General features: G+C 37.3%; 1 protein-coding gene across 1 annotated transcript in view; it reads left to right on the top strand.

Moving 5' to 3' along the window:
* Positions 1 to 24,428, top strand: part of CCDC171 (coiled-coil domain containing 171) — a 368,650-nt gene that overhangs the window by 7,430 nt on the left and 336,792 nt on the right. The window contains 2 exon segments of the mRNA XM_036856768.1: positions 1,704 to 1,860; positions 9,527 to 9,662. Coding sequence (XP_036712663.1) covers positions 1,817 to 1,860; positions 9,527 to 9,662 — 180 coding nt within the window. The 5' untranslated portion in view covers positions 1,704 to 1,816.

Below are 24,428 nucleotides of genomic sequence, written 5' to 3'. Positions count from 1 at the left end.
TTGAACCCAGGCCCCTGGCAGTGAGAGCTCCAAGTCCTAACCACTGGACCATTAGGGAATTCCCACTAAACAATTCTTTTATTACATCTTTAACCAGACCAAATCACCCCAAGTGTCACCTACTCCTTTCCTTTATCAGAGATTGCAGAGGGTTTGTGTTACAGTAATAGAAACTGACAGTGACTGTGTACTGTATATGTGCTGTGTATATTACTTAAATATCAAATATATGAGCTTGATATAGTTATCTCCTTATGGTTGAGGAAACAAGCTCAGAGAGTTTAAGTGACTTGCCCATGACCACATACTTGTAAGATGCTTATTGGAATCCTAGCTCAGATCTCTCTGAGACCAAATCTCATGGTCATTCTTAGGATATCGGACTTCTACTGGGGATACCAAGAGACACTTGTGAGATCTTCATACTTGTGTCTATTTGGAGTTAGTTAGTTATTGTTATCTCTCTGGCTGAGATGTTTACCCAGAGATTCCTTCATACTGTAGTAAAGTAACTTACAATTGTTGACTCTGTATAATTTGGAGTATCTCTGGTAGAAGAGTGTTCTGGAGAGAAGGCCAGGGTAAGTGACACATAGTCTCCTCTTTCCTTTTTCCTCTTCAATCCCTTGGGAGAAGGCCTTTGAAAATTATTGTAAGATCTTTTATGTGGGAGTGCCTTGGCCTCTTTGACTGTAACATTGCATTAAAAATATTTCATTTATGAAAAAGTCTTTTGGGACCCCAAAACATCCCTGGACTGCATTTTCTTTCATACTGAATTCTGTGCCCTAGAGATAGGCACTACCTATTCCTCTTCCAGTTTAAGAACAATTAGTCACTATTTTATTACTTTTTATTTGAGAAATTAAAATAATCTTATAGTATTAGCTTGTTCTTATAAGAAGGAATTTCTTTCTAATGTTTTGTCATTTTTGTTTCTAATCTTTTTTTTTTTTTGAAAATGTTGTTTGCTTTTTTTTTTTTAATTTTAAATTTATTTATTTTTGGCTGTGTTGGGTCTTCGTTTCTGTGCGAGGGCTTTCTCTAGTTGTGGCGAGCGGGGGCCACTCTTCATTGCAGTGCGCGGGCCTCTCACTGTCGCTGCCTCTCTTGTTGCGGAGCACAGGCTCCAGACGCGCAGGCTCAGTAGTTGTGGCTCACGGGCCCAGTTGCTCCGCGGCATGTGGGATCTTCCCAGACCAGGGCTCGAACCCGTGTCCCCTGCATTGGCAGGCAGATTCCCAACCACTGCGCCACGAGGGAAGCCCCCTGTTTCTAATCTTATTTAAAAAATAAAACACTGTGGCTTTTATTTTTGTAAACTTTAAAAAAAATGTTTATTTAGGCTGTGTCAGGTCTTAGTTGTGGCATGCGGGGTCTTCATTGTGGCACGTGGAATCCTTTTGTTGTGGCATGTGAACTCTTAGTTGTGGCATGCATGTGGGATCTAGTTCCCCGACCAGGGATTGAACCTGGGCCCCCTGCACTGGGAGCACAGAGTCGTACCCACTGGACCACCAGGGAAGTCCCCAAACACTGTGGCTTTTAAAAATACAAGTATTAAAAAAAAAAATACAAGTATTTACATGTTTTTTAAAGAATAATCTTAAAAATATAGACAAGTCAAAGAACAAAAGAAAAATCACCCCTAGTCTCAGGACTCATATAAATAACTACTGTTATATTGTTTACTATTCTAACAGACTTCAGCCTGTGTAACCTGTAAGCCACAGACATCTTGGACAGTTTTAATCATTAAAACGAAGTATATCATTAAGCAACAGTGGGGCATTTTAAAAGAGTTGGAAGACTCATCATGAGTTTGGACACTTCAAATAATGCCTCTGGTGATATCCAAAGGTAAGCCTCCAGTCTCTTCTTCTAGTTGAGGAATGCTTTTGGTTGCAGGGAGCAGGGAGAAATAAGTGGTTGGAGAGGCTGATTGTAAGAATTCTCCCGGGATGGTAAGGGAAGTGGAAGTTTCATGCGACTGGAGGAGCAGGAATGATGCCTCACAGAAACCAGAACTGGGTCTGGAGACTGTGTGTGGCTCTTTATGCTCCCTTGTTAACTCAGTGTACGAAAGTCAGTGTCTGTACTTTCTCCAGTCCCTAGAGACTTGCTTATTCTTTTCCACTTCTCTAAATCTTTTCGTCTGCTTATTCATTCTTACTTGGCTTGCCACAATCTGTGTTGCTGTGTTTCCTCTTATTTCCTCATTGCCCCAACTCTGATTCATCACTCTACCTACTTAAGCGTTCTGTTAGTTTTAGCTCCTGTTGCTAACTGCTCCTTTTCTTGGAGTTTACATTCTAAGAATTGCTGTTGCTCAGTCTTTTTTGTACCATTCATATATGCCTTTGGGTGAGGTGCCTACCTTTGGTTTATTCATATCTCATGTGAATAATATAAAAACTCTGAGTCCATAATACGAAACGGAGCCATTTTGGAGAGTGCAACTCAAAGTGTGGTTTACGAAGAAATAAGTACAGAAATTGAAAGCAAGTGTTTAGAAACTTTTATAATCATGTAACAGAGTAATTTTCTGTTTGTTGACTCTAATAATAAAACACTTAGAGTTGAATTTTATCTGTTTTTACATTTTCTTTTTTAGTTATCCCTTTTAAATATATTTTACAGAAGCAATGGGAGTTGGGTGGGGATAGTCCTTGCTCACATTTAGTTTGAAAAGAACTGATCTTGAGCACCTTTTCAGCAAGGATGTGTGGGTGGGGTAAGTACCATGACTAACATGTACTTTGCTTTATAAATAGGATTTGCTATGTAAACGTTTCCCACCTGTCTTTAGGAGCTACCTTAAATCCTTTCTGGAGCAAGGCAGAGAATAAATGAGTAAAATATTAATATTTTTCTTTACTAAAATTTTATCTTAAAAAGAATTTTTTCTTTTATCAGATGTTTAAAGGGTTAAGAGTGAGGTCTCATCAGCTGGTTCTCCACCACTATGGTGAGGAAGATGGTTCAAAAACTGCTAAAGAGAGTGTTTTAAGGTTCCTTCTTACTCTGATATCCTATCTTATATATGTGCAGATGTATATATATATATATTTTTTTTTTTAATTTATTTTATTTATTTATCGCTGTGTTGGGTCTTCGTTTCTGTGTGAGGGCTTTCTCTAGTTGTGGCAAGCGGGGGCCACTCTTCATCGCGGTGCGTGGGCCTCTCATTATCGCGGCCTCTCTTGTTGCGGAGCACAGGCTCCAGACGCGCAGGCTCAGTAATTGTGGCTCACGGGCCCAGTTGCTCCGCGGCATGTGGAATCTTCCCAGACCAGGGCTCGAACCCGTGTCTCCTGCATTGGCAGGCAGATTCTCAACCACTGAGCCACCAGGGAAGCCCGATATGTATATTTTAATGCAGATAATGCATGTGTTTTTAGAATAATTTAAAAAATACAAATGAATAAAACAATGAAACTGCTTATAATCCTACCACTTAGAGTTAACTACCGACAGTAGTTTGGTATTTACTTGCCCAGACCTTTTCTTTTGAACATATAAATATATATTTAAAAAATTAGAATAATATTTTACATTATTTAGTATCTTGCTTTATCAATTTTGGGGGAACATCTTGCCAAATTAATATACATCTGTCATAATTTTTAATGGTTAAATTACTCTTCAGAATTCTAGAATCTGGACCAATGAAGTTATTTAAACTCTGCTATTTACCACGAATGTACTTTCTGTTTCTATAGATTTGCCTTTTTTGAACAATTCATATAAATGGGGTCATACAGTATGTGGTCATTTGTGTCTGGCTTCTTTTCAGTAGGCATGTTCTTCAGATTTATTATGTTGTAACATGTGTCAGTACTTTGTTTCTTCTTATTGCTGAATATTATTCCATTTTATGGATATATACATTTTAGTTAACCATTCACCAGTTGATGGACATTTGGGTTTTTTCCACATTTTGCCTATTATGAATAACGCTGCTATAAACACTTGTGTGCAAGTCTTTGTGTAGACATATTTTATATCTCTTGGGTAGATTCTTAGGAGCACCATTACTTCATCATATAGTAAATTTATGTTAAAATTTTTAAGAAACTGCCAAATTGTATTCTAAAGTGACTGAACCATTTTACATTTCCACCAGCAGTGTATAAGGGTTTTATACATTTCCACATCCTCCCCAACACTTGTTGTTTTCTGACTTTTTGATTATAGCCATTCCAGTGAGAGTAAAGTAATATGTCATTGTGATTTTATTTTGTGTTTTCCTAGTGAGCAATGATGTTGAACATCTTTGCGTGTGCTTTTCTTGGCCATTTGTGTATCTTCATTGGTGAAAAGCCTATTCAGATCTTTTGCCTGATTTTAAATTGAGTTATTCATCTTTTTGTTATCGAGCTTCAAGAGTTCTTTATATATTCTAGGGGCTTCCCTGGTGGCACAGTGGTTAAGAATCCGCCTGCCAATGCAGGGGACACGGGTTCGAGCCCTGGTCCGGGAAGATCCCACATGCCATGAAGCAACTAAGCCCGTGTGCCACAACTACTGAAGCCCACGCGCCTAGAGCCCATGCTCCGCAACAAGATAAGCCACCGCAATGAGAAGCCCGCGCACTGCAACGACGAGCAGTGCCTGCTCGCCACAACTAGAGAAAAGCCCGTGTGCAATGAAGACCCAACACAGCCAAAAATAAAAAAAAAATAAAATAAATTTATTAAAAAAAAAAAGTTTTTTATGTATTCTGGATACAAATCCTTTATCAGATATATAATTTGCAAATATCTTTTCCCATTTGTTGGCTTGACTTCATTTTCTTAATAATGTCTTCTGAAGTATAAAAGTTATTAATTTTTATGCAGTTCAATTCTTTTTCTTTATGGATTGTGCTTTTGGTTTCATATTGAAGAAATTTTGCCCAACTTAAGGTCATGAAGATTTTTCTCCTAAGTTTTTTTCTAGAATTTTTATAATTTTAGTTCTTACATTTAGGTCCAGGCTCCATTTTAAGTTACTTTGTAGTATATGGTGTGAGGAAAGGGTCTAAATTTATCTTTTTGCCTGTGGAGATCAGTTGTTTTAGCACCATTTGTTGATAAGACTATCTTTTCCCCATTGAATTGTCTTGACACCTTTGTTGAAAATTAATTGACTGTATATATATGACTTTATTTCTGTGGTCTCAATTCTGGTACACTGATTTACATGTTTATTCTTAATTCAAATTCTCTACTGTTTTGATTACTGTAGCTTTATGGTAAGTTTTGAATTTAGAAGGTGCAAGTCCTCCCATTAGTTTTTCTTAAAGATTATTTTGGTTTTTCTGAGTCCTTTGCTTTTTCATATAAGTTTTAGGGTCAGCTTGTCAATTTCTGCAAAAAAAAGCCTGCTGGGATTTTGGTAGGGAATATGTTGAATCTGTAGATCAATTTGGGGAAAGTGGCCATCTTAAAATCCTAGTCTTCAAATACATGAATGTGAATGTGGAATGTCTTTTCATTTACTTAGGTCTTCAATTTAGTTCAACAATAATTTATGCTTTTCCGTGTAGAAGTCTTGCACATTTTTTGTTAAATTTAATCCTAAATCTATTTTATTTACTTGATACTACTATAAGTGGAATTATTTTTTAAATTTCAGTTTTGGATTATTTATTGCTAGTGTTTAAAAATGTGATTGGTTTTTGCATATTGATCTTATATTCTGTGACCTTGCTGAAATTGTTTTTTAGTTCTAGTCTTTTTGCTTCATAATGGATTTCTTTGGATAATCTTACAGGATCATGTTCTTTGCAATTAAAGACAGTTTTACTTCTTCCCTTCCAGTATATGTGCCTTTTATTTCTTTTCCTTTTTTTTTTTTTTTTTCCTGATTGCACTGTCTAGAACCTCCAATACAGTCTTGAATAGAAGTATTACTAGCAGACATCTTTGTTTTGTTCCCAGTCTTAGGGGAAGCTTTCAGTGTTTCACCATTAAGTTTGATGCTACTTTTTGGCAGTTTTTCATAGAGGCCCTTTATCAGATTGATGAAATTTCCTTGTATTCCTAGTTTGTTAAGAGTTATTTTTTATTTTTTATTTTTTAAAATCATGAATGGGTGTTGGATTTTGTCAAATACTTTTTCTGTATCTATTGAGATGATCATATAGTTTTCATCCTTTGTTTTAGTAAAATGGTATATTACATCACTTGAGTTTCAGACATTATACCAATTTTCTATTTTGGGGATAAATCCCAATTAATCATGTTGTAATTTAATTCTTTCAAGATGTTGCTGGATTTGGTTTGCTAATGTTTTGTTGAGGATTTTTGGTATCTCTATTCATGAAAGATATTGGTCTGTACTCTTCCTTTCTTGAGATGTCTGCCATATTTTGGTATTAGGTAATGCTGGACTCATAATGATTTGGAGAAATGTTTCCTCCTCCTCTAATGTGAGGACTGGTATTATTTCTTCCTTAAAGTTTGGTAGAATCTGGACTTGGACTTTCTCTATGATTAGATTTTTAAAATTATTAATTCAATGTTGTTATCTGTTATAGGTCTATTCAGATTTTCTCTTTCTTTTTCAGTTAGTTTTAGTAACTACTGTCTTTTTAGGAATTTTTCCATTTGATTTAAATTGTCTAATTTGTTAGCATAAAGTTGTTCATGGTATTCATTATAATCCTTCTAGGTTAGTAGTGCCATTCCCTCTTTTATTCTTTGCTTATACTTTGAGTTTCTTCTCTTTTTTCTTTGTCTAGCTAACCAAAGGTTTATCAAGTTTATTCATCTATTTAAAGAATCAAATTTTGGTTTCATTGATTCTCTGTTGTTTTATTTTAGTCTTATTTTTAAAAAATTACATATGCATGTTATTTAAAGACTAATTATTCTAAAAGGCTTACTTACTGCTGTTAGGAAAAATAACAGTACTTATTACCTTGAGACAAATAACTTTCTTTATCCCTAGAAAGAATCATTTTCAACTCTCTGAGATGGTTTTTTAAAATCAGTATCTCTTCAAAAAATTTTTTTATATTGCTATTTCATTTTTCATGTTTAGCCATTATCTACTGACTTTCCACTATAGAAGTTCTTAATTTAGTTTTCATTCATACTTGCCTCCCTTTTCTCTTCTCTCTTCATTTAGTGATATATAATCTTGGTTAGATTAATCAATGTTTACATTATCATATAATTATCAAAACTTCCCAGTTGAGCCATGTAGTAGTATTCAGTGACAATTTTTTCTCTCGTATACATTTTGTTTTTCTTGGATTTAATTAATAGTTGTCTCATTTATTGTTTGCTTGGCTTAATTTCCATGAACTTACGAATTCAACTTCATACTCCCACCAAGTTTTATAAATCTCTCAGTATGTTCACATAGTTGATGTATTCTGTTATTTTCTCTTTTCATCTTAAAGAAATTGCTCCTGGAGGCATTGGCCAGTACAGTTGGAACAGATTGCCCTTTAAGTGATTTGCTGCACAAATTTCACTGGGTGCTTCCTTTCATCACTATCTTAGACATCCCTTTGCTGTTTTCTTATCTAGAATACCGTACTTCTGGGATCCCATTTCTTTCTCAGCGTGGGTCCTTATTTTGGTGAAACAAGTCTTCCAGTAGCCCCTTATAAATGTTTTGATGTCTTGTAGATCTGAAATAGCCTTTCTCATACTCTTGTCTTTGAATGGTACTTGTTGAGCATAAAATTCTAAATTGGAAATTATTTTCTCTTGGAATTTTTTTAGGCATCTGGGAGATTTTTAAATTTACATTTATTTATTTAGTTTTTCATTTCTTAGTTTGTGTTTTTGATTTCCAAGAGCTCTTTTATGTTCTATGAATATTTCATTTTTAATTACATCCAGTTTTTGTTTTATGGATTTTTTTTATCCTCTCCTATTTTTCTGAGGATTTTAATATTAGGGGTTTTTTCTTTCTCTTTTTTTAAAGTTATCTTTTCCCTGCATCATCTTTGACTTCTTCCCTGCCCCTTGTAGTCTCTGTCTTTCTTATCAGATGCTGCTTAACTTCTGGTGATCCTTGGCTCTCTGTTCATATTTAAAAGTAGAGGCCTAAAAAGATGATTGGAAGCTCAGTGTATGAGGCATTCTCTGTAGGGTGATCTGGTTAAGCTGTTTTGCTGGAGAACCCCTAACATCGGCATCTTTAGGTCTTTTTCACCTTGCTGGTTAGATTCTCCAGGGAGGATCCTTCTAGTCTCTGCTTTGGCTGACATTGTTCTGTTAGACAATAAGTATTAGAAGACCAGGGAGGGGCTTCCCTGGTGGCGCAGTGGTTGAGAATCTGCCTGCCAATGCAGGGGACACGGGTTCGAGCCCTGGTCTGGGAAGATCCCACATGCCGCGGAGCAACTGGGCCCGTGAGCCACAATTACTGAGCCTGCGCGTCTGGAGCCTGTGCTCTGCAACAAGAGAGGCCGCGATAGTGAGAGGCCCGCGCACCGTGATGAAGAGTGGCCCCCGCTTGCCACAACTAGAGAAAGCCCTCACACAGAAACGAAGACCCAACACAGCCATAAATAAATAAATAAATAAATTAATTAAAAAAAAACTAGCTGTTTAAAAAAAAAAAAAAAAGAAGACCAGGGATATAATTTATTATATAACTTTTTACTCGAGTCTCTTGCTTTTGGTATGGAACACTTACCCGATTTGTATCTGATGTCTCCAATCCAGAGACGTTCTGTTTTATCCTCTCCAGGGGATAAACCCCTAGTGTTCTGCCAGAGTGGGGAAGAAATCAATACCCAGTTGTGTGGTGTATAGGGTAGAGGATCTGAGGATCTTATTATTTCTTTGGCAGACTTTCAACCAATTCTCCTGTTTTCTGCTCTGCTTTTACCCCCATTTTGAAAGGTGTTGCCAGTGAACTAAGCTTTTTGGGACTCTGGTGTAAATCAGGTTGCTTTTCCTACTGTTGGCTTTGAATTCAGCTCTCTTATATAAATCACTTACCAGTTATTCACCTGCGTTCCAACTTCCAGTATTTATTGCTGTTGTCTTATCTCTGGTACTAATTCTACTTGTGAGTTTATATCTCTAAATTCTCTTTGCTGTTAAATTAGTTAAAATTTTAATTTTACTTTTGGGGAGAGAGTAGAACTTTACTCTGCCATTTAAAAGCATGAGTCTGTATTCTCTTATACTTTCTCTTTTTGTAATATGTGTTATATTTGCAATAAGTAAAATATGTTATTTAAAAAGGTTAAAAGGAAAGAACTCAGTCTTCTCCAAAACTTGCCAGCTTGTGATAGGATCAGATAACCTTTATTGCCTATCTTGGACAATATGGTGGTTTCCCAGTGGACAGTGGTTTGTTTCTAGTCTATACTGCTTTGCATTTCTATCTAGCTTTTGAAATCAATATCTTTTACTGGCATGTAAGTTTCTTTAGGGTAAGGACTGTAACATGTTCCCTGTTTTTTTTTTTTTTCCCCCTGTTTTTTTTGAAAAATAAGTCATCAGAAATATGGGAAATGCTGGAAATTTACTTAATAATAATTATATTTTATTTTGATCTCATTTTATAGGTTGAAGAATGCCTCATCTGATATAAAACAAATGGTTAAAAATGAAACAGACTTGGATATTACTGCTGATCTCAGAAAGAAACTCCATCGGGCTAAGAAAGAAAAATTAGAAATAACAACCAAGCACAATGCAGAGGTAGAATTTATTTTCTTCTCAAATAATGTTAAAAGTAGAGTTTGATTATTTTAGATTCATTTCATATTAGAAACTACTTGTTTTAACATTTATCACTGTAACATTCTTGTGCTTAAAAAGGACATTAATAAAACAGATGGTTTTTTTAAATACAGTGGAATTGTATAGGAGTGTTAAAGTAGAAATTTAATGAAGTGTTGTATTTATTGGTATGTTGCCTTAATTTTATTTTAATTAATGAATTATATTTGCTCAAAAGTGTTAATTGATGAACGCGTTTGGTGACTAAGGGATTTGTAAATTAGGCATTTTGGAAATCTTAATGTAGTTTCCTTATGGTCTCAGTCATAGAACAGTCTCTTAAGCAATTAGATTTGAGTATGGAATTTTTGATCAGTGTAATTCATGAATTATTTTAGTTTCTTTTTCAATTATATCATTATATCTTTTATTTTATTAGTATGTGTGTGTATATATATAAATATATGTATTTCATATGTATTTGCATATATTCCAAGGACAGAAGTTATTTTTTACTCTAGGATAATTCATGAATTATATGTTTATGTCTCTTCTGTCTGTTGTCTTTCTTCTCTGTTTTCTTCTTTTTCTTTATTTAAATCTTACTCATTCTTAAAGCTCAGCTTAGGCAGCCCGATGTAGTGGAAAGAATATCGAGTTACAGAGACCTGGACTCGTTCTTGGCCCTTCCGTTTACAAGATATGTGACCTTGGGCGAGTTATTTATCCTGTACATCTTTGGTTTCTCATTGTGAAATGCTGGTCCCAAAGGGTTGTGGAGATAATTAAATGAAATAGAATTTGAGAAGTGTCTGTGCACTGTAATAGTAGTTGTAATTTATTGACAGTTAAGCATAAACAGTGTATTTTCCTTCCCTTTTTGCTAAATTCTGATGCTGTTCTGTCAGGAAACCTTTTAAAGCCTTGCTAGGTGAAAATGATTACTCCTTTCTTTCCTCTCCCATAACATGTTGCTGTTACAGATATTTTAGAGCTAAAACATTTATTTCACGCTTACCTGCGCTTCTTTAGTCCTTAAGCTTTGTGAGAGCTGAAAGTAGTGACCGTGCTTTGTCCCTGTACCTGTCGAGTTGCTTATTGGCACGTAATAGGCCCTCAGTAGCTGTGTGTTGAATAAACGTTCGGAAAAATGATTTTTTTTAGGTTCTCTAAGGAACAGTGGTTTATGATTAAAATAACAAGCAATCAATCTATGACTGTTTTATTTGTATTTTTAATGGCAATTGAGGTAATTTTAAAGTGATAATTGAAGTAGTAATTGCTTTTATTTATGTTGTACTATTACATACTGAATATAAAGTAGTATTTGTTAAATGGGTGCTAATTGTTCATAATCTCCAAAACTTATTTTTAAAAACCAAATGTACATTTTACTTGAGAATATTAGTGTCATGATAATCATTCATCCATTAAATATATTCTTTCACATATATTTATAGTTATCACATTTCTCTTACCAGAACATACATTTATTATCTTTTATTTGATCAAAATATTTTGAATTATGTGTTCACTTTAAAGAGATTGGAAATTATCTCACGGAAGAAAGAGAATTTTCTCAAAATAGGTAGTTATAGTTGGTTCAACTCCACGTTTGTATTACTGTTCAGTTTTACTGTTTCAATTATTTGTTTAGCTGATTGTACTCATATCATGTAGTAATTTTTTTAGCCATGTAATTTCTAAATATGTCCATTATAAAGCAAGGCAGAGAGGAATGAAACTATCTAAAAACTAAGGCCAGATATTTGCCTTATCAGGTACTCCTAATGCTAACACACTGGGTGATTGGCACAAAATTTCTTTAAAATCTAAGTGTCCCATCAATAGATGAGTGGATAAAGAAAATGTTTCAAATATATATATACACATATATATGTATATATATATTATTTTTTAAAAAAATTTATTTCTTTATTTTTGGCTGCGTTAGGTCTTTGTTGCTGCGTGCGGGCTTTCTCTAGTTGCGGTGAGCAGGGGCTACTCTTCGTTGCAGTGCGTGGGCTTCTCATTGCATTGGCTTCTCTTGTTGCGGAGCACGGGCTCTAGGCATGCGGGCTTCAATAGTTGTGGCACGCAGGCTCAGTAGTTGTGGCTCGTAGGCTCTAGAGTGCAGGCTCAGTAGTTGTGGCACACGGGCTTAGTTGCTCTGCAGCAGGTGGGATCTTCCTGGACCAGGGCTCAAACCTGTGTCCCCCGCATTGGCAAGCAGATTCTTAAGCACTGCACCACCAGGGAAGTCCTTGTGTGTGTGTGTGTGTGTGTGTATAAAATGGAATATTATTCATCTATAAAAAAGAGTGACATCTTGCCATTTGTGACAATATAGATGGACCTTGGGGCCATTATGGTAAGTGAAATAAGTCAGACAGAGAAAGACAAATACTTGAGGGACCTTCAAGATGGCAGAGGATTAAGATGTGGAGATCACCTTCCTTCCCACAGAGACATCAAAAATACATCTACATGTGGAACAACTCCTACAGAACACGTACTGAACGCTGGCAGGAGACCTCAGACTTCCCAAAAGGCAAGAAACTGCCCGCGTACCTGGGCAGGGCAAAAGAAAAAAGGAATAACAGAGACAGAAGAATAGAGACAGGACCTTCCCCTCTGGGAGGGAGCTGTGAAGGAGGAAAAGTTGCCACACACTAGGAAGCCCCTTCACTGGTGGAGACGGGGGGTGGGCGGTGGGGGAAGCATTGGAGCCATGGAGGAGAGCACAGCAACAGGGGTGCAGAGGGTAAAGCAGAGAGATTCCCGCACAGAGGATTGGTTACGACCAGCACTCACCAGCCTGAGAGGCTTGCCTGCTCACCCGTCGGGACGGGTGTGGGCTGGGAGATGAGGCTCCGGCTTCAGAGGTCAGATCCCAGGGAGAGGACTGGGGTTGGCTGCGTGAACACAGCCTGAAGGGGGCTAGTGCACAACAGCTATCTGGGAGGGAGTCTGGGAAAAAGTCTGGACCTGCCTAAGAGGCAAGAGACTATTGTTTCAGGGTGCACGAGGAGAGGGGATCCAGAGCACCACCTAAACAAGCTCCAGAGACGGGCACGAGCTGCGGCTATCAGCGCGGACACCAGAGATGGGCATGAAATGCTAAGGCTGCTGCTGCAGCCACCAAGAAGCCTGTGTGCAAGCACAGGTCACTATCCACACCTCCCCTCCCGGGAGCCTATGCAGCCCGCCACTGCCAGGGTCCCGTGATGCAGGGATAACTTCCCTGGGAGAACACACATCATGCCTCAGGCTGTTAAAACGTCATGCTGGCCTCTGCCGCCGCAGGCTCACCCCACATTCTGTACCTCTCCTTCTCCCTGGCTTGAGTGAGCCAGAGCTCCGGAATCAGCTGCTTCTTTAACCCCGTCCTGTCTGGGCGGGGAACAGACGCCCTCAGGCAACCTACATTCAGAGGAGGGGCCAAATCCAAAGCTGAACCCCATGAGCTGTACGAACAAAGAAGAGAAAGGGAAATCTCTCCCAGCAGCCTCAGGAGCAGCGGATTAAATCTCCACAATCAACTTGATGTGCCCTGCATCTGTGGAATACCTGAATAGACAATGAATCATCCCAAAATTGGGGCGGTGGACTTTGGGAGCAACTGTAGACTTGGGGTTTGCTTTTTGCATCTAATTTGTTTCTGGTTTTATGTTTATTTTAGTTCAGTATTTAGAGCTTATTATCACTGGTAAATTTGTTTATTGATTTGGTTGCTCTCTTCCTTTTTTTAAAAAAATATATATATATTTTCTTTTTCTCTTTTTGTGAGTGTACATGTGTATCCGTCTCTGTGTGATTTTGTCTGTATGGCTTTGCTTTTACCATTTGTCCTAGGGTTCTGTCTTTCCATTTTTTTTTTTTTTTTGGATAGTTTTTAGCGCTTGTTGTCATTGGTGGCTTTGTTTTTTGGTTTGGTTGTTCTGTTCTTTCTTTTTATTTTTATTACTTTTTTATTTTTAATAATTTATTTTTTATTTTAATTTATTTTATTATTTTCTTTCTTTCTGTCTTTCTTTTTCCTCCCTTTTCTTCTGAGCTGAGTGCCTGACAGGGTCTTGGTGCTCTGGCCGGGTGTCAGGCCTGAACCTCTGAGGTGGGAGAGCCTAGTTCAGGACATTTGTCCACCAGAAACCTCCCAGCCCCACGTAAAATCAAATGGCAAGAGCTCTCACAAAGATCTCCATCTCAACGCTAAGACCCAGCTCCACGCAACCAGCAAGCTACAGTGCTGGACAGCCTATGCCAAACAGCTAGCAACACAGGAACAACCCCACCCATTAGCAGAGAGGCTGCCTAAAATCATAATCAGTTCACAGACACCCCAAAACACACCACCAGACATGGTCCTTCCCACCAGAAAGAAAAGATCCATCCCCACCCACCAGAACACAGGCACCAGTCCCCTCCAGCAGGAAGCCTACACAACCCACTGAACCAACCTTATCCACTGGGGGCAGACACCAAAAACAACGTGAACTACGAACCTGCAGCCTGCGAAAGGAGACCCCAAGCACAGTAAGTTAAGCAAAATGAGAAGACAGAGAAATACCCAGCAGATGAAGGAGCAAAGTAAAAACCCACCAGACCAGACAAATGAAGAGGAAATAGGCAGCCTACCTGAAAAAGAATTCAGAGTAATGATAGTAAAGATGATCCCAAATCTTGGAAATAGAATGGAGAAAATACAAGAAATGTTTAACAAGGACCTAGAAGAACTAAAGAGCAAACAAACAATGATGAACAACACAATCAATGAAATTAAAAGTTCTCTAGAAGGAATCAATAGCAGAATAACTGAGGCAGAAGAACGGATAAATGACCTGGAAGATAAAATGGTGGAAATAACTACCGCAGAGCAGAATAAAGAAAAAAGAATGAAAAGAATTGAGGACAGTCTCAGAGACCTCTGGGACAACATTAAATGCACCAACATTTGAATTATAGGGGTCCCAGAAGAAGAAGAGAAAAAGAAAGGGACTGAGAAAATATTTGAGGAGATTATAGTTGAAAACTTCCCTAACATGGGAAAGGAAATAGTCAATCAAGTCCAGGAAGCAGAGAGAGTCCCATACAGGATAAATCTAAGGAGAAACATGCCAAGACCCATATTAATCAAACTATCAAAAATAAAATATGAAGGAAAAATATTAAAAGCAGCAAGGGAAAAGCAACAAATAACATACAAGGGAAACCCCATAAGGTTAACAGCTGATCTTTTAGCAGAGACTCTGCAAGTCAGAAGGGAGTGGCAGGACATATTTAAAGTGATGAAAGGGGAAAACCCACAACCAAGATTACTCTACCCAGCAAGGATCTCATTCAGATTTGATGGAGAAATTAAAACCTTTACCTACAAGCAAAAGCTAAGAGAATTCAGCACCACCAAACCAGCCGTACAACAAATGCTAAAGGAACTTCTCTAGGCAGGAAACACAAGAGAAGGAAAAGACCTACAAAAACAAACCCAAAACAATTAAGAAAATGGTAATAGGAACATACATATTGATAATTGCCTTAAATGTAAATGGATTAAATGCACCAACCAAAAGACATAGACTGGCTGAATGGGTACAAAAACAAGACCCGTATATATGCTGTCTACAAGAGACCCACTTCAGACCTAGGGACACATACAGACTGAAAGTGAGGGGATAGAAAAAGATATTCCATGCAAATGGAAATCAAAAGAAAGCTGGAGTAGCAGTTCTCATATCAGACAAAATAGACTTTAAAATAAAGACGACTATAAGAGACAATGAAGGACACTACATAGTGATCAAGGGAGCAATCCAAGAAGAAGGTATAACAATTGTAAATATTTATGCACCCAACATAGGAGCGTCTCAATACATAAGGCAAATGCTAACAGTCATAAAAGGGGAAATCGAGAGTAACACAGTCATAGTAGGGGACTTTAACACCCCACTTTCACCAATGGACAGATCATCCAAAATGAAAATACATAAGGAAACACAAGCTTTAAATGACACATTACACAAGATGGACTTAATTGATATTTATAGGACATTGCATCCAAAAACAACAGAATACACTTTCTTCTCAAGTGCTCATGGAACATTCTCCAGGATAGATCATATCTTGGGTCAGAAATCAAGCCTTGGTAAATTTAAGAAAATTGAAATCGTATCAAGTATCTTTTCTGACCACAACGCTATGAGACTACATATCAATTACAGGAAAAAAAAACTGTAAGACATACAAAGACATGGAGGCTAAACAATACGCTACTAAATAACCAAGAGATCACTGAAGAAATCAAACAGGAAATCGAAAAATACCTAGGAACAAATGACAATGAAAACACCACGACCCAAAACCTACAGGATGCAGCAAAAGCAGTTCTAAGAGGGAAGTTTATAGCAATATGATCCTACCTCAAGAAACAAGAAAAACCTCAAATAAACAACCTAACCTTACACCTAAAGCAATTAGAGAAAGAAGAACAAAAAACCCCCCAAAGTTAGCAGAAGGAAGGAAATCATAAAGATCAGATCTGAAATAAATGAAAAAGAAATGAAGGAAACGATAACAAAGATCAATTAAACTAAAACCTGGTTCTTTGAGAAGATAAGCATAATTGATTAAACCATTAGCCAGACTCATCAAGAAAAAAAGGGAGAAGGCTCAAATCAATAGAATTAGAAATGAAAAAGAAGTAACAACTGACACTGCAGAAATACAAAGATCATGAGAGATTACTACAAGCAACTATATGCCAATAAAATGGACAACCTGGAAGAAATGGACAAATTCTTGGAAAAGCACAATGTTCCGAGACTGAACCAGGAAGAAATAGAAAATATAAACAGACCAATCACAAGCTCTGAAATTCAAACTGTGATTAAAAATTATCCAACAAACAGGAGTCCAGGACCAGATGGCTTCACAGGTGAATTCTTTCAAACATTGAGAGAAGTGCTAACACCTATTCTTCTCAAACTCTTCCAAAATATAGCAGAGGGAGGAACACTCCCAAACTCATTCTGCGAGGCCACCATCACCCTGATACCAAAACCAGACAAAGATGTCACAAAAAAAGAAAACTACACACCAGTATCACTGATGAACATAGATGCAAAAATCCTCAACAGACAGAATTCAGCAGCACATTAAAGGGATCATACACCATGATCAAGTGGGGTTTATCCCAGGAATGTAAGGATTCTTCAATATATGCAAAGCAATCAATGTGATACATCATATTAACAAACTGAGGATAAAAACCATATGATCATCTCAATAGACACAGAAAAAGCTTTCTACAAAATTCAACACCCATTTATGATAAAAACCCTCCAGAAAATAAGCATAGAGGGAACTTACCTCAACATAATACAGGCCATATATGACAAACCCATAGCTAGCATCGTTCTCAGTGGTGAAAAACTGAAACCATTTCCACTAAGATCAGGAACAAGACAAGGTTGCCCACTCTCACCACAATTATTCAATATAGCTTTGGAAGTTTAGCCACAGCAGTCAGAGAAGAAAAAGAAATAAAAGGAATCCAAATTGGAAGAGAAGTAAAGCTGTCACTATTTGCAGATGACATGATACTATACATAGAAAATCCTAAAGATGCTACCAGAAAACTACTAGAGCTAATCAATGAATTTGGTAAAGTAGCAGGATACAAAATTAATACACACAAATCTCTTTCATTCCTATACACTAATGATGAAAAATCTGAAAGAGAAATTAAGGAAACACTCCCATTTACCATTGCAACAAAAAGAATAGAATACGTAGGAATAAACCTACCTAAGGAGACAAAAGACCTGTATGCAGAAAACTGTAAGACACTGATGAAAGAAATTAAACATGATACAAACAGATAGAGAGATATACCATGTTCTTGGATTGGAAGAATCAACATTGTGAAAATGACTATACTACCCAAAGCAATCTTCAGTTCCAGTGCAATCCCTATCAAACTACCAATGGCATTTTTCACAGAACTAGAACAAAAAATTTCACAGTTTGTATGGAAACACAAAAGACCCCGAATAGCCAAAGCAATCTTGAGAAATAAAAACGGAGCTGGAGGAATCAGGCTCCCTGACTTCAGACTATATTACAAAGCTGCAGTAATCAAGACAGTATGGTACTGGCACAAAAACAGAAATATAGATCAATGAAACAGGATAGAAAGCCCAGAGATAAACCCATGCACATATGGTTACCTTATCTTTGATAAATGAGACAAGAATATACAATGGAGAATAGACAGCCTCTTTGATAAGTGGTGCTGGGAAAACTGGACAGCTACATGTAAAAGAATGAAATTAGAACACTCCCTAACACCATACACAAAAATAAACTCAAAATGGATTAAAGACCTAAATGTAAGGCCAGACACTATAAAACTCTTAGAGGAAAACATAGGCAGAACACTCTATGACATAAATCACAGCAAGATCCTTTTTGACCCACCTCCTAGAGAAATGGAAATAAAAACAAAAAGAAACAAATGGGACCTAACGAAACTTAAAAGCTTTTGCACAGCAAAGGAAACTAAACAAGATGAAAAGAACAACCCTCAGAATGGGAGAAAATATTTGCAAATGAAGCAACTGACAAAGGATTATTCTCCAAAATATACAAGCAGCTCATGCAGCTCAATATTAATAAAACAAAGAACCCAATCCAAAAATGGGCAGAAGACCCAAATAGACATTTCTCCAAAGAAGATGTACAGATTGCCAACAAACACATGAAAGGATGCTCAACATCACTAATCATTTGAGAAATGCAAATCGAAAGTACAGTGAAAAAAAAAACAAAGTGCAATGAGATATCACCTCACACTGGTCAGAAGAGCCATCATCAAAAAATCTACAAAGGGTATATGCTGGAGAGGGTGTGGAGAAAGGGGAACCCTCTTGCACTGTTGGTGGGAATGTAAACTGATACAGCCACTATGGAGAACAGTATGGAGGTTCCTTAAAAAACTAAAAACAGAACTACCATACGACCCAGCAATCCCACTACTGGGCATATACCCTGAGAAAACCATAATTCAAAAAGAGTCATGTATCCCAGTGTTCATTGCAGCACTATTTACAATAGCCAGGACATGGAAGCAACCCAAGTGTCCGTCAACAGATGAAAGGATAAAGCAGATGTGGTACATATATACAATGGAATATTACTGAGCCATAAAAAGAAACAACATTGAGTTATTTGCAATGAGGTGGATGGACCTAGAGACTGTCATACAGAGTGAAGTAAGTCAGAAAGAGAAAAACAAATACCGTATGCTAACACATATATATGGAATCTAAAAAAAAAACAAAAAGTGGTTGTGAAGAACCTAGGGACAGGACAGGAATAAAGGCGCAGATGTAGAGAATGGACTTGAGGACATGGGGAGGGGGAAGGTTAAGCTGGGATGAAGTGAGAGAGTTGCATGGACATATATACACTACCAAATGTAAAATAGATAGCTAGTTGGAAGCAGCCGCATGGCACAGGGAGATTAGCTCCGTGATTTGTGACCACCTAGAGGGGTGGGTTAGGGAGGGTGGGAGGGAGACGCAAGAGGGAGGAGAAATGGGGATAAATTTATATGTAGCTGATTTACTTTGTTATACAGCAGAAACTAACACAACATTGTAAAGCAATTATACTCCAATAAAGATGTTAAAAAAAAAGACAAATACTGTATGGTATCATTTATAGGTGGAATTTAAAAATTAAAGGAAACCCCAAGCTCTCAGATACAGAGAATAAATTAGTGGTTGTCAAAGGCAGGGGGTGGGTGGAGGTAGGTGAAATGGGTGAAGGGGGTCAAAAGGTACAAACTTTAAGTCCTGGGGATGTAATATACAGCATGACAACTATAGTTAATAATGTACTGTATTGCATTTTTGAAAGTTGCTAAGATAGTTGATCTTAAAAGTTCTCATCACAAGAAAAATATTATAACTAGGTATGGTGACGAATGTTAACTAGAATTATGTGGTGATCATTTTGCAATATATATAAATATTAAATCATTATATTGTACACCTGAAACTAATATGTCAGTTATACCACAATAAAAAATAATAAAAATCTTTAAAATGACTTCTCTAGGAATTTCATTATTGTGGATTCTTGGACAACTTATGTAATTTTTCTGAGCCCCAGTTTTCTTTCCTAGGTATGGAAATAATAGGTTACTGTTGAGAAGATTTATTAGTGGGAAGAGGGTATGGGGGAGAGCAGTTTCTTATAGACTCACAGCTTCCGAATGAAACTAAGTTGTACTAATGTGGGTGATTGAGATGGGAAAATGCCACAAGGTTTTCACTGTTGCAGTGGTTATTAAAATTATTTGAGCACAATAATACAGATGTGCAAAGCAGGACAAGAGATCATGAAGCTATTCAGATATCTCATTGGCCCCGATAGTGATGATAGAGCAAGAAAATCTTTTAGAGCAATGAGGGTGGGAGAGAATAAAGAAAAGCAATGTAACTTTCTCTAGCTAAAAGTTACTGGATACCTAGGACGAAGCAGTAGGCTTTCTAGGGTTCAAGACCTAAAGATGTTTGATCCCGCCAGATTTCTTAGGAGTAGGGGTCTTAAGCAAGTGTCCTTACAAACTGAGAAATCAAGGAATCCATGTAGTTGGATGGGGAGAAATTATATTTTTATTTTTATTAACCTCTAACTCATGTTAAGTATTTCCTTCCGTTATGAAGGGCTTGGCCCAGCCAGTCGTCCTTTTAACAGCAAGCTATAGTAGGATTAGCAGTACTTTTGAATTTATCACCAAGAGAAATTGCAGACACATACCATACTTCAGTTACTGCAAATATATTGAAATATTGTTTATACTTGTCATTACTTTGAAATGGTTATTAGACTTGTGAGTAGAACTTGTTATTTAATGTGTTATTAAAGAAGTAACATAGATTACAGCATCACAAATTGGTTGTTATATCATATATTTATTTTTATACTTTGATTCTTTTTGTTATCTTGTGTATTTTATTTTATGCATGTAATTACATTATTTTGAAAAGGCTTTGCTAGATTGCCGAAGAGGGTCATGGAGTAAAAATGGTGAAAGATCTTTTAGAGGCTGAGACATGCTGTAGGAGGGCATCAGGGAAGACATGGAGGATGACACAGAGAGGAGGTTCTAAGACAACTGGTTGAGCATAAGGCCTAAAAGAATGAAGACTTGTTTTGAAAAGGAGGGAGATACCATTTTGTTGCTTTTGCATGTTGTAGTGCATATGTTGAACCTTAAATGAGAAAACAACCTCATGGTTGTTTTTCACAGCTAGAGGATATGTTTTTCACAGCTCTGTGGGTAGCTCTGGAAATCAAATAAGGCCCAGTCAGGCTAAAAGAGGGACATTAATAGATGGAATTGGTTGTACAGGTGATGAAAGACCTAGGAATTCAAACAGGGAATGATGAGGCCACCTAGAGATTAGTTACATCAGGAAGCCACCATCACCTCTAGGCCAGAGGACCAATGGGAGGAGTTGCTGTTACCAGAGTCCAGAAGTTGGAGCTGTCTGGTGGGAGGGAGAACCATGGTAGGGGCTGTTCAGTCAGGTTGGGATGTTGGAATGAAGGATAGGCAGCTGGAACCTGAAAAGAGATGCAGCTACTGCCAGAGACACTGCCGGAAGTAGAGCCATTTAACAATGGAGCATGGGAATTACAGTTCCTATGATATAATAGAGTAGAGCAAAAGAAGGGGGTTGAGAAATGGATCAAATGGACAAATGATTGACAGTCCACACTTTTTGCTCTTCAGCATTCATTATCACTCTTCTGCTCATGTGTAACTCCCATGCAATAATATCTTGTTCCTGCGTAATCTTGCAAGGCAACGCAAATATCCTCTATACAGAGATGCTCTCACCCACTACACAATGGGAGACACAAAGGCTTATTAGTCCACTGTTTCTATCTCACAGATGATATATATCCTCACCATCAGAATCTTACAATTTTGTGTCTCATGAATTAAATTGAGACCAATAGTACCAACATTCTTCATATAATGCCAGAGATGAGGAGCAAAGAAAAAAATCACTAATATATACATATAACAGATATGCAGAGCTGCTGCAGTTCTTATTCTTAGAACTGGTCCTAGGGTTATAAGCTGATATTTTTCACTTCATTTCTGTCACAACTGATTCCTTGTTCCCCTTACCCTCTGCCAGCATTTTCCTTGGTGGAGTGACCGCATTTCATTCTTTTTTTTTTTTTTTTTTTTAAAAACATCTTTATTGAAGTATAATTGCCTTACAATGGTGTGTTAGCTTCTGCTTTATAACAAAGTGAATCAGTTATACATATACAATATGTTCCCATTTCTCTTCCCTCTTGCATCTCCCTCCCTCCCACCCTCCCCATCCCACCCCTCTAGGTGGTCACAAAGCACCGAGCTGATCTCCCTGTGCTATGTGACTGCTTCCCACTAGCTATCTATTTTACATTTGGTAGTGTATATATGTCCATGACACTCTCTTACCCTGTCACATCTCACCCCACCCCCTCCCCATATCCTCAAGTCCATTCTCTAGTAGGTCTGTGTCTTTATTCCCGTCTTGCCACTAGGTTCTTCATGGCCTTTTTTTTTTTTTCCTTAGATTCCGTATATATGTGTTAGCATACTGTATTTGTTTTTCTCTTTCTGACTTACTTCACTCTGTATGACAGACTCTAACTCCATCCACCTCATTACAAATACCTCCATTTCATTTCTTTTTATGGCTGAGTAATATTCCATTGTATATATGTGCCACATCTTCCTTATCCATTCATCTGTCGATGGACATTTAGGTTGCTTCCATGTCCTGGCTATTGTAAACAGAGCTGCAATGAACATTTTGGTACATGACTCTTTTTGACCTATGGTTTTCTCAGGGTATATGCCCAGTAGTGGGATTGCTGGGTCGTATGGTAGTTCTATTTGTAGTTTTTTAAGGAACCTCCATACTGTTCTCCATAGTGGCTGTATCAATTTACATTCCCACCAACAGTGCAAGAGTGTTCCCTTTCCTCCACACCCTCTCCAGCATTTATTGTTTCTAGATTTTTTGATGATGGCCATTCTGACCGGTGTGAGATGATATCTCATTGTAGTTTTGATTTGCATTTCTCTAATGATTAATGATGTTGAGCATTCTTTCATGTGTCTGTAGGTCATCTGTATATCTTCTTTGGAGAAATGTCTATTTAGGTCTTCTGCCCATTTTTGGATTGGGTTGTTCGTTTTTTTGTTATTGAGCTGCATGAGCTGCTTGTAAATCTTGGAGATTAATCCTTTGTCAGTTGCTTCATTTACAAATATTTTCTCCCATTCTGATGGTTGTCTTTTGGTCTTGTTTATGGTTTCCTTTGCTGTGCAAAAGCTTTTAAGTTTCATTAGGTCCCATTTGTTTATTTGTGTTCTTATTTCCATTTCTCTGGGAGCTGGGTCAGAAAGAATCTTGCTGTGATGTATGTCATAGAGTGTTCTGCCTATGTTTTCCTCTAAGAGTTTGATAGTGTCTGCCCTTACACTTAGGTCTTTAATCCATTTTGAGTTTATTTTTGTGCATGGTGTCAGGGAGTGTTCTAATTTCATACTTTTACATGTACCTGTCCAATTTTCCCAGCACCACTTATTGAAGAGGCTGTCTTTTCTCCACTGTATATGCTTGCCTCCTTTATCAAAGATAAGGTGACCATATGTGTGTGGGTTTATCTCTGGGCTTTCTATCCTGTTCCATTGATCTATATTTCTGTTTTTGTGCCAGTACCAAACTGTCTTGATTACTGAAGCTTTGTAATATAGTCTGAAGTCAGGGAGCCTGATTCCCCCAGCTCCATTTTTCGTTCTCAAGATTGCTTTGGCTATTCGGGGTCTTTTGTGTTTCCATACAAATTGTGAAATTTTTTGTTCTAGTTCTGTGAAAAATGCCAGTGGTAGTTTGATAGGGATTGCATTGAATCTGTAGATTGCTTTGGGTAGTAGAGTCATTTTCACAATGTTGATTCTTCCAATCCAGGAACATGGTATATCTCTCCATCTATTTGTATCATCTTTAATTTCTTTCATCAGTGTCTTATAATTTTCTGCATACAGGTCTTTTGTCTCCTTAGGTAGGTTTATTCCTAGATGTTTTATTCTTTTTGTTGCAATGGTAAACGGGAGTGTTTTCTTAATTTCACTTTCAGATTTTTCGTCATTAGTGTATAGAAATGCAAGAGATTTCTGTGCATTAATTTTGTGTCCTGCTACTTTACCAAATTCATTGATTAGCTCTAGGAGTTTTCTGGTAGCATCTTTAGGATTCTCTATGTATAGTACCATGTCATCTGCAAATAGTGACAGCTTTACTTCTTCTTTTCCGATTTGGATTCCTTTTATTTCTTTGTCTTCTCTGATTGCTGTGGCTAACACTTCCAAAACTATGTTGAATAATAGTGGTGAGAGTGGGCAACCTTGTCTTGTTCCTGATCTTAGTGGAAATGGTTTCAGTTTTTCACCATTGAGGACAATGTTGGCTGTGGGTTTGTCATATATGGCCTTTATTATGTTGAGGAAAGTTCCCTCTATGCCTACTTTCTGCAGGGCTTTTATCATAAATGGGTGTTGAATTTTGTCAAAAGCTTTCTCTGCATCTATTGAGATGATCATATGGTTTTTCTCCTTCAATTTGTTAATATGGTGTATCACATTGATTGATTTGCATATATTGA

This window comes from Balaenoptera musculus, chromosome 6 (genome assembly GCF_009873245.2).
Source record: "Balaenoptera musculus isolate JJ_BM4_2016_0621 chromosome 6, mBalMus1.pri.v3, whole genome shotgun sequence".
Taxonomy (NCBI): domain Eukaryota; kingdom Metazoa; phylum Chordata; class Mammalia; order Artiodactyla; family Balaenopteridae; genus Balaenoptera; species Balaenoptera musculus.
The sequence above is the reverse complement of the archived record's forward strand: the minus strand, read 5'-3'. Positions and strand labels throughout refer to the sequence as shown.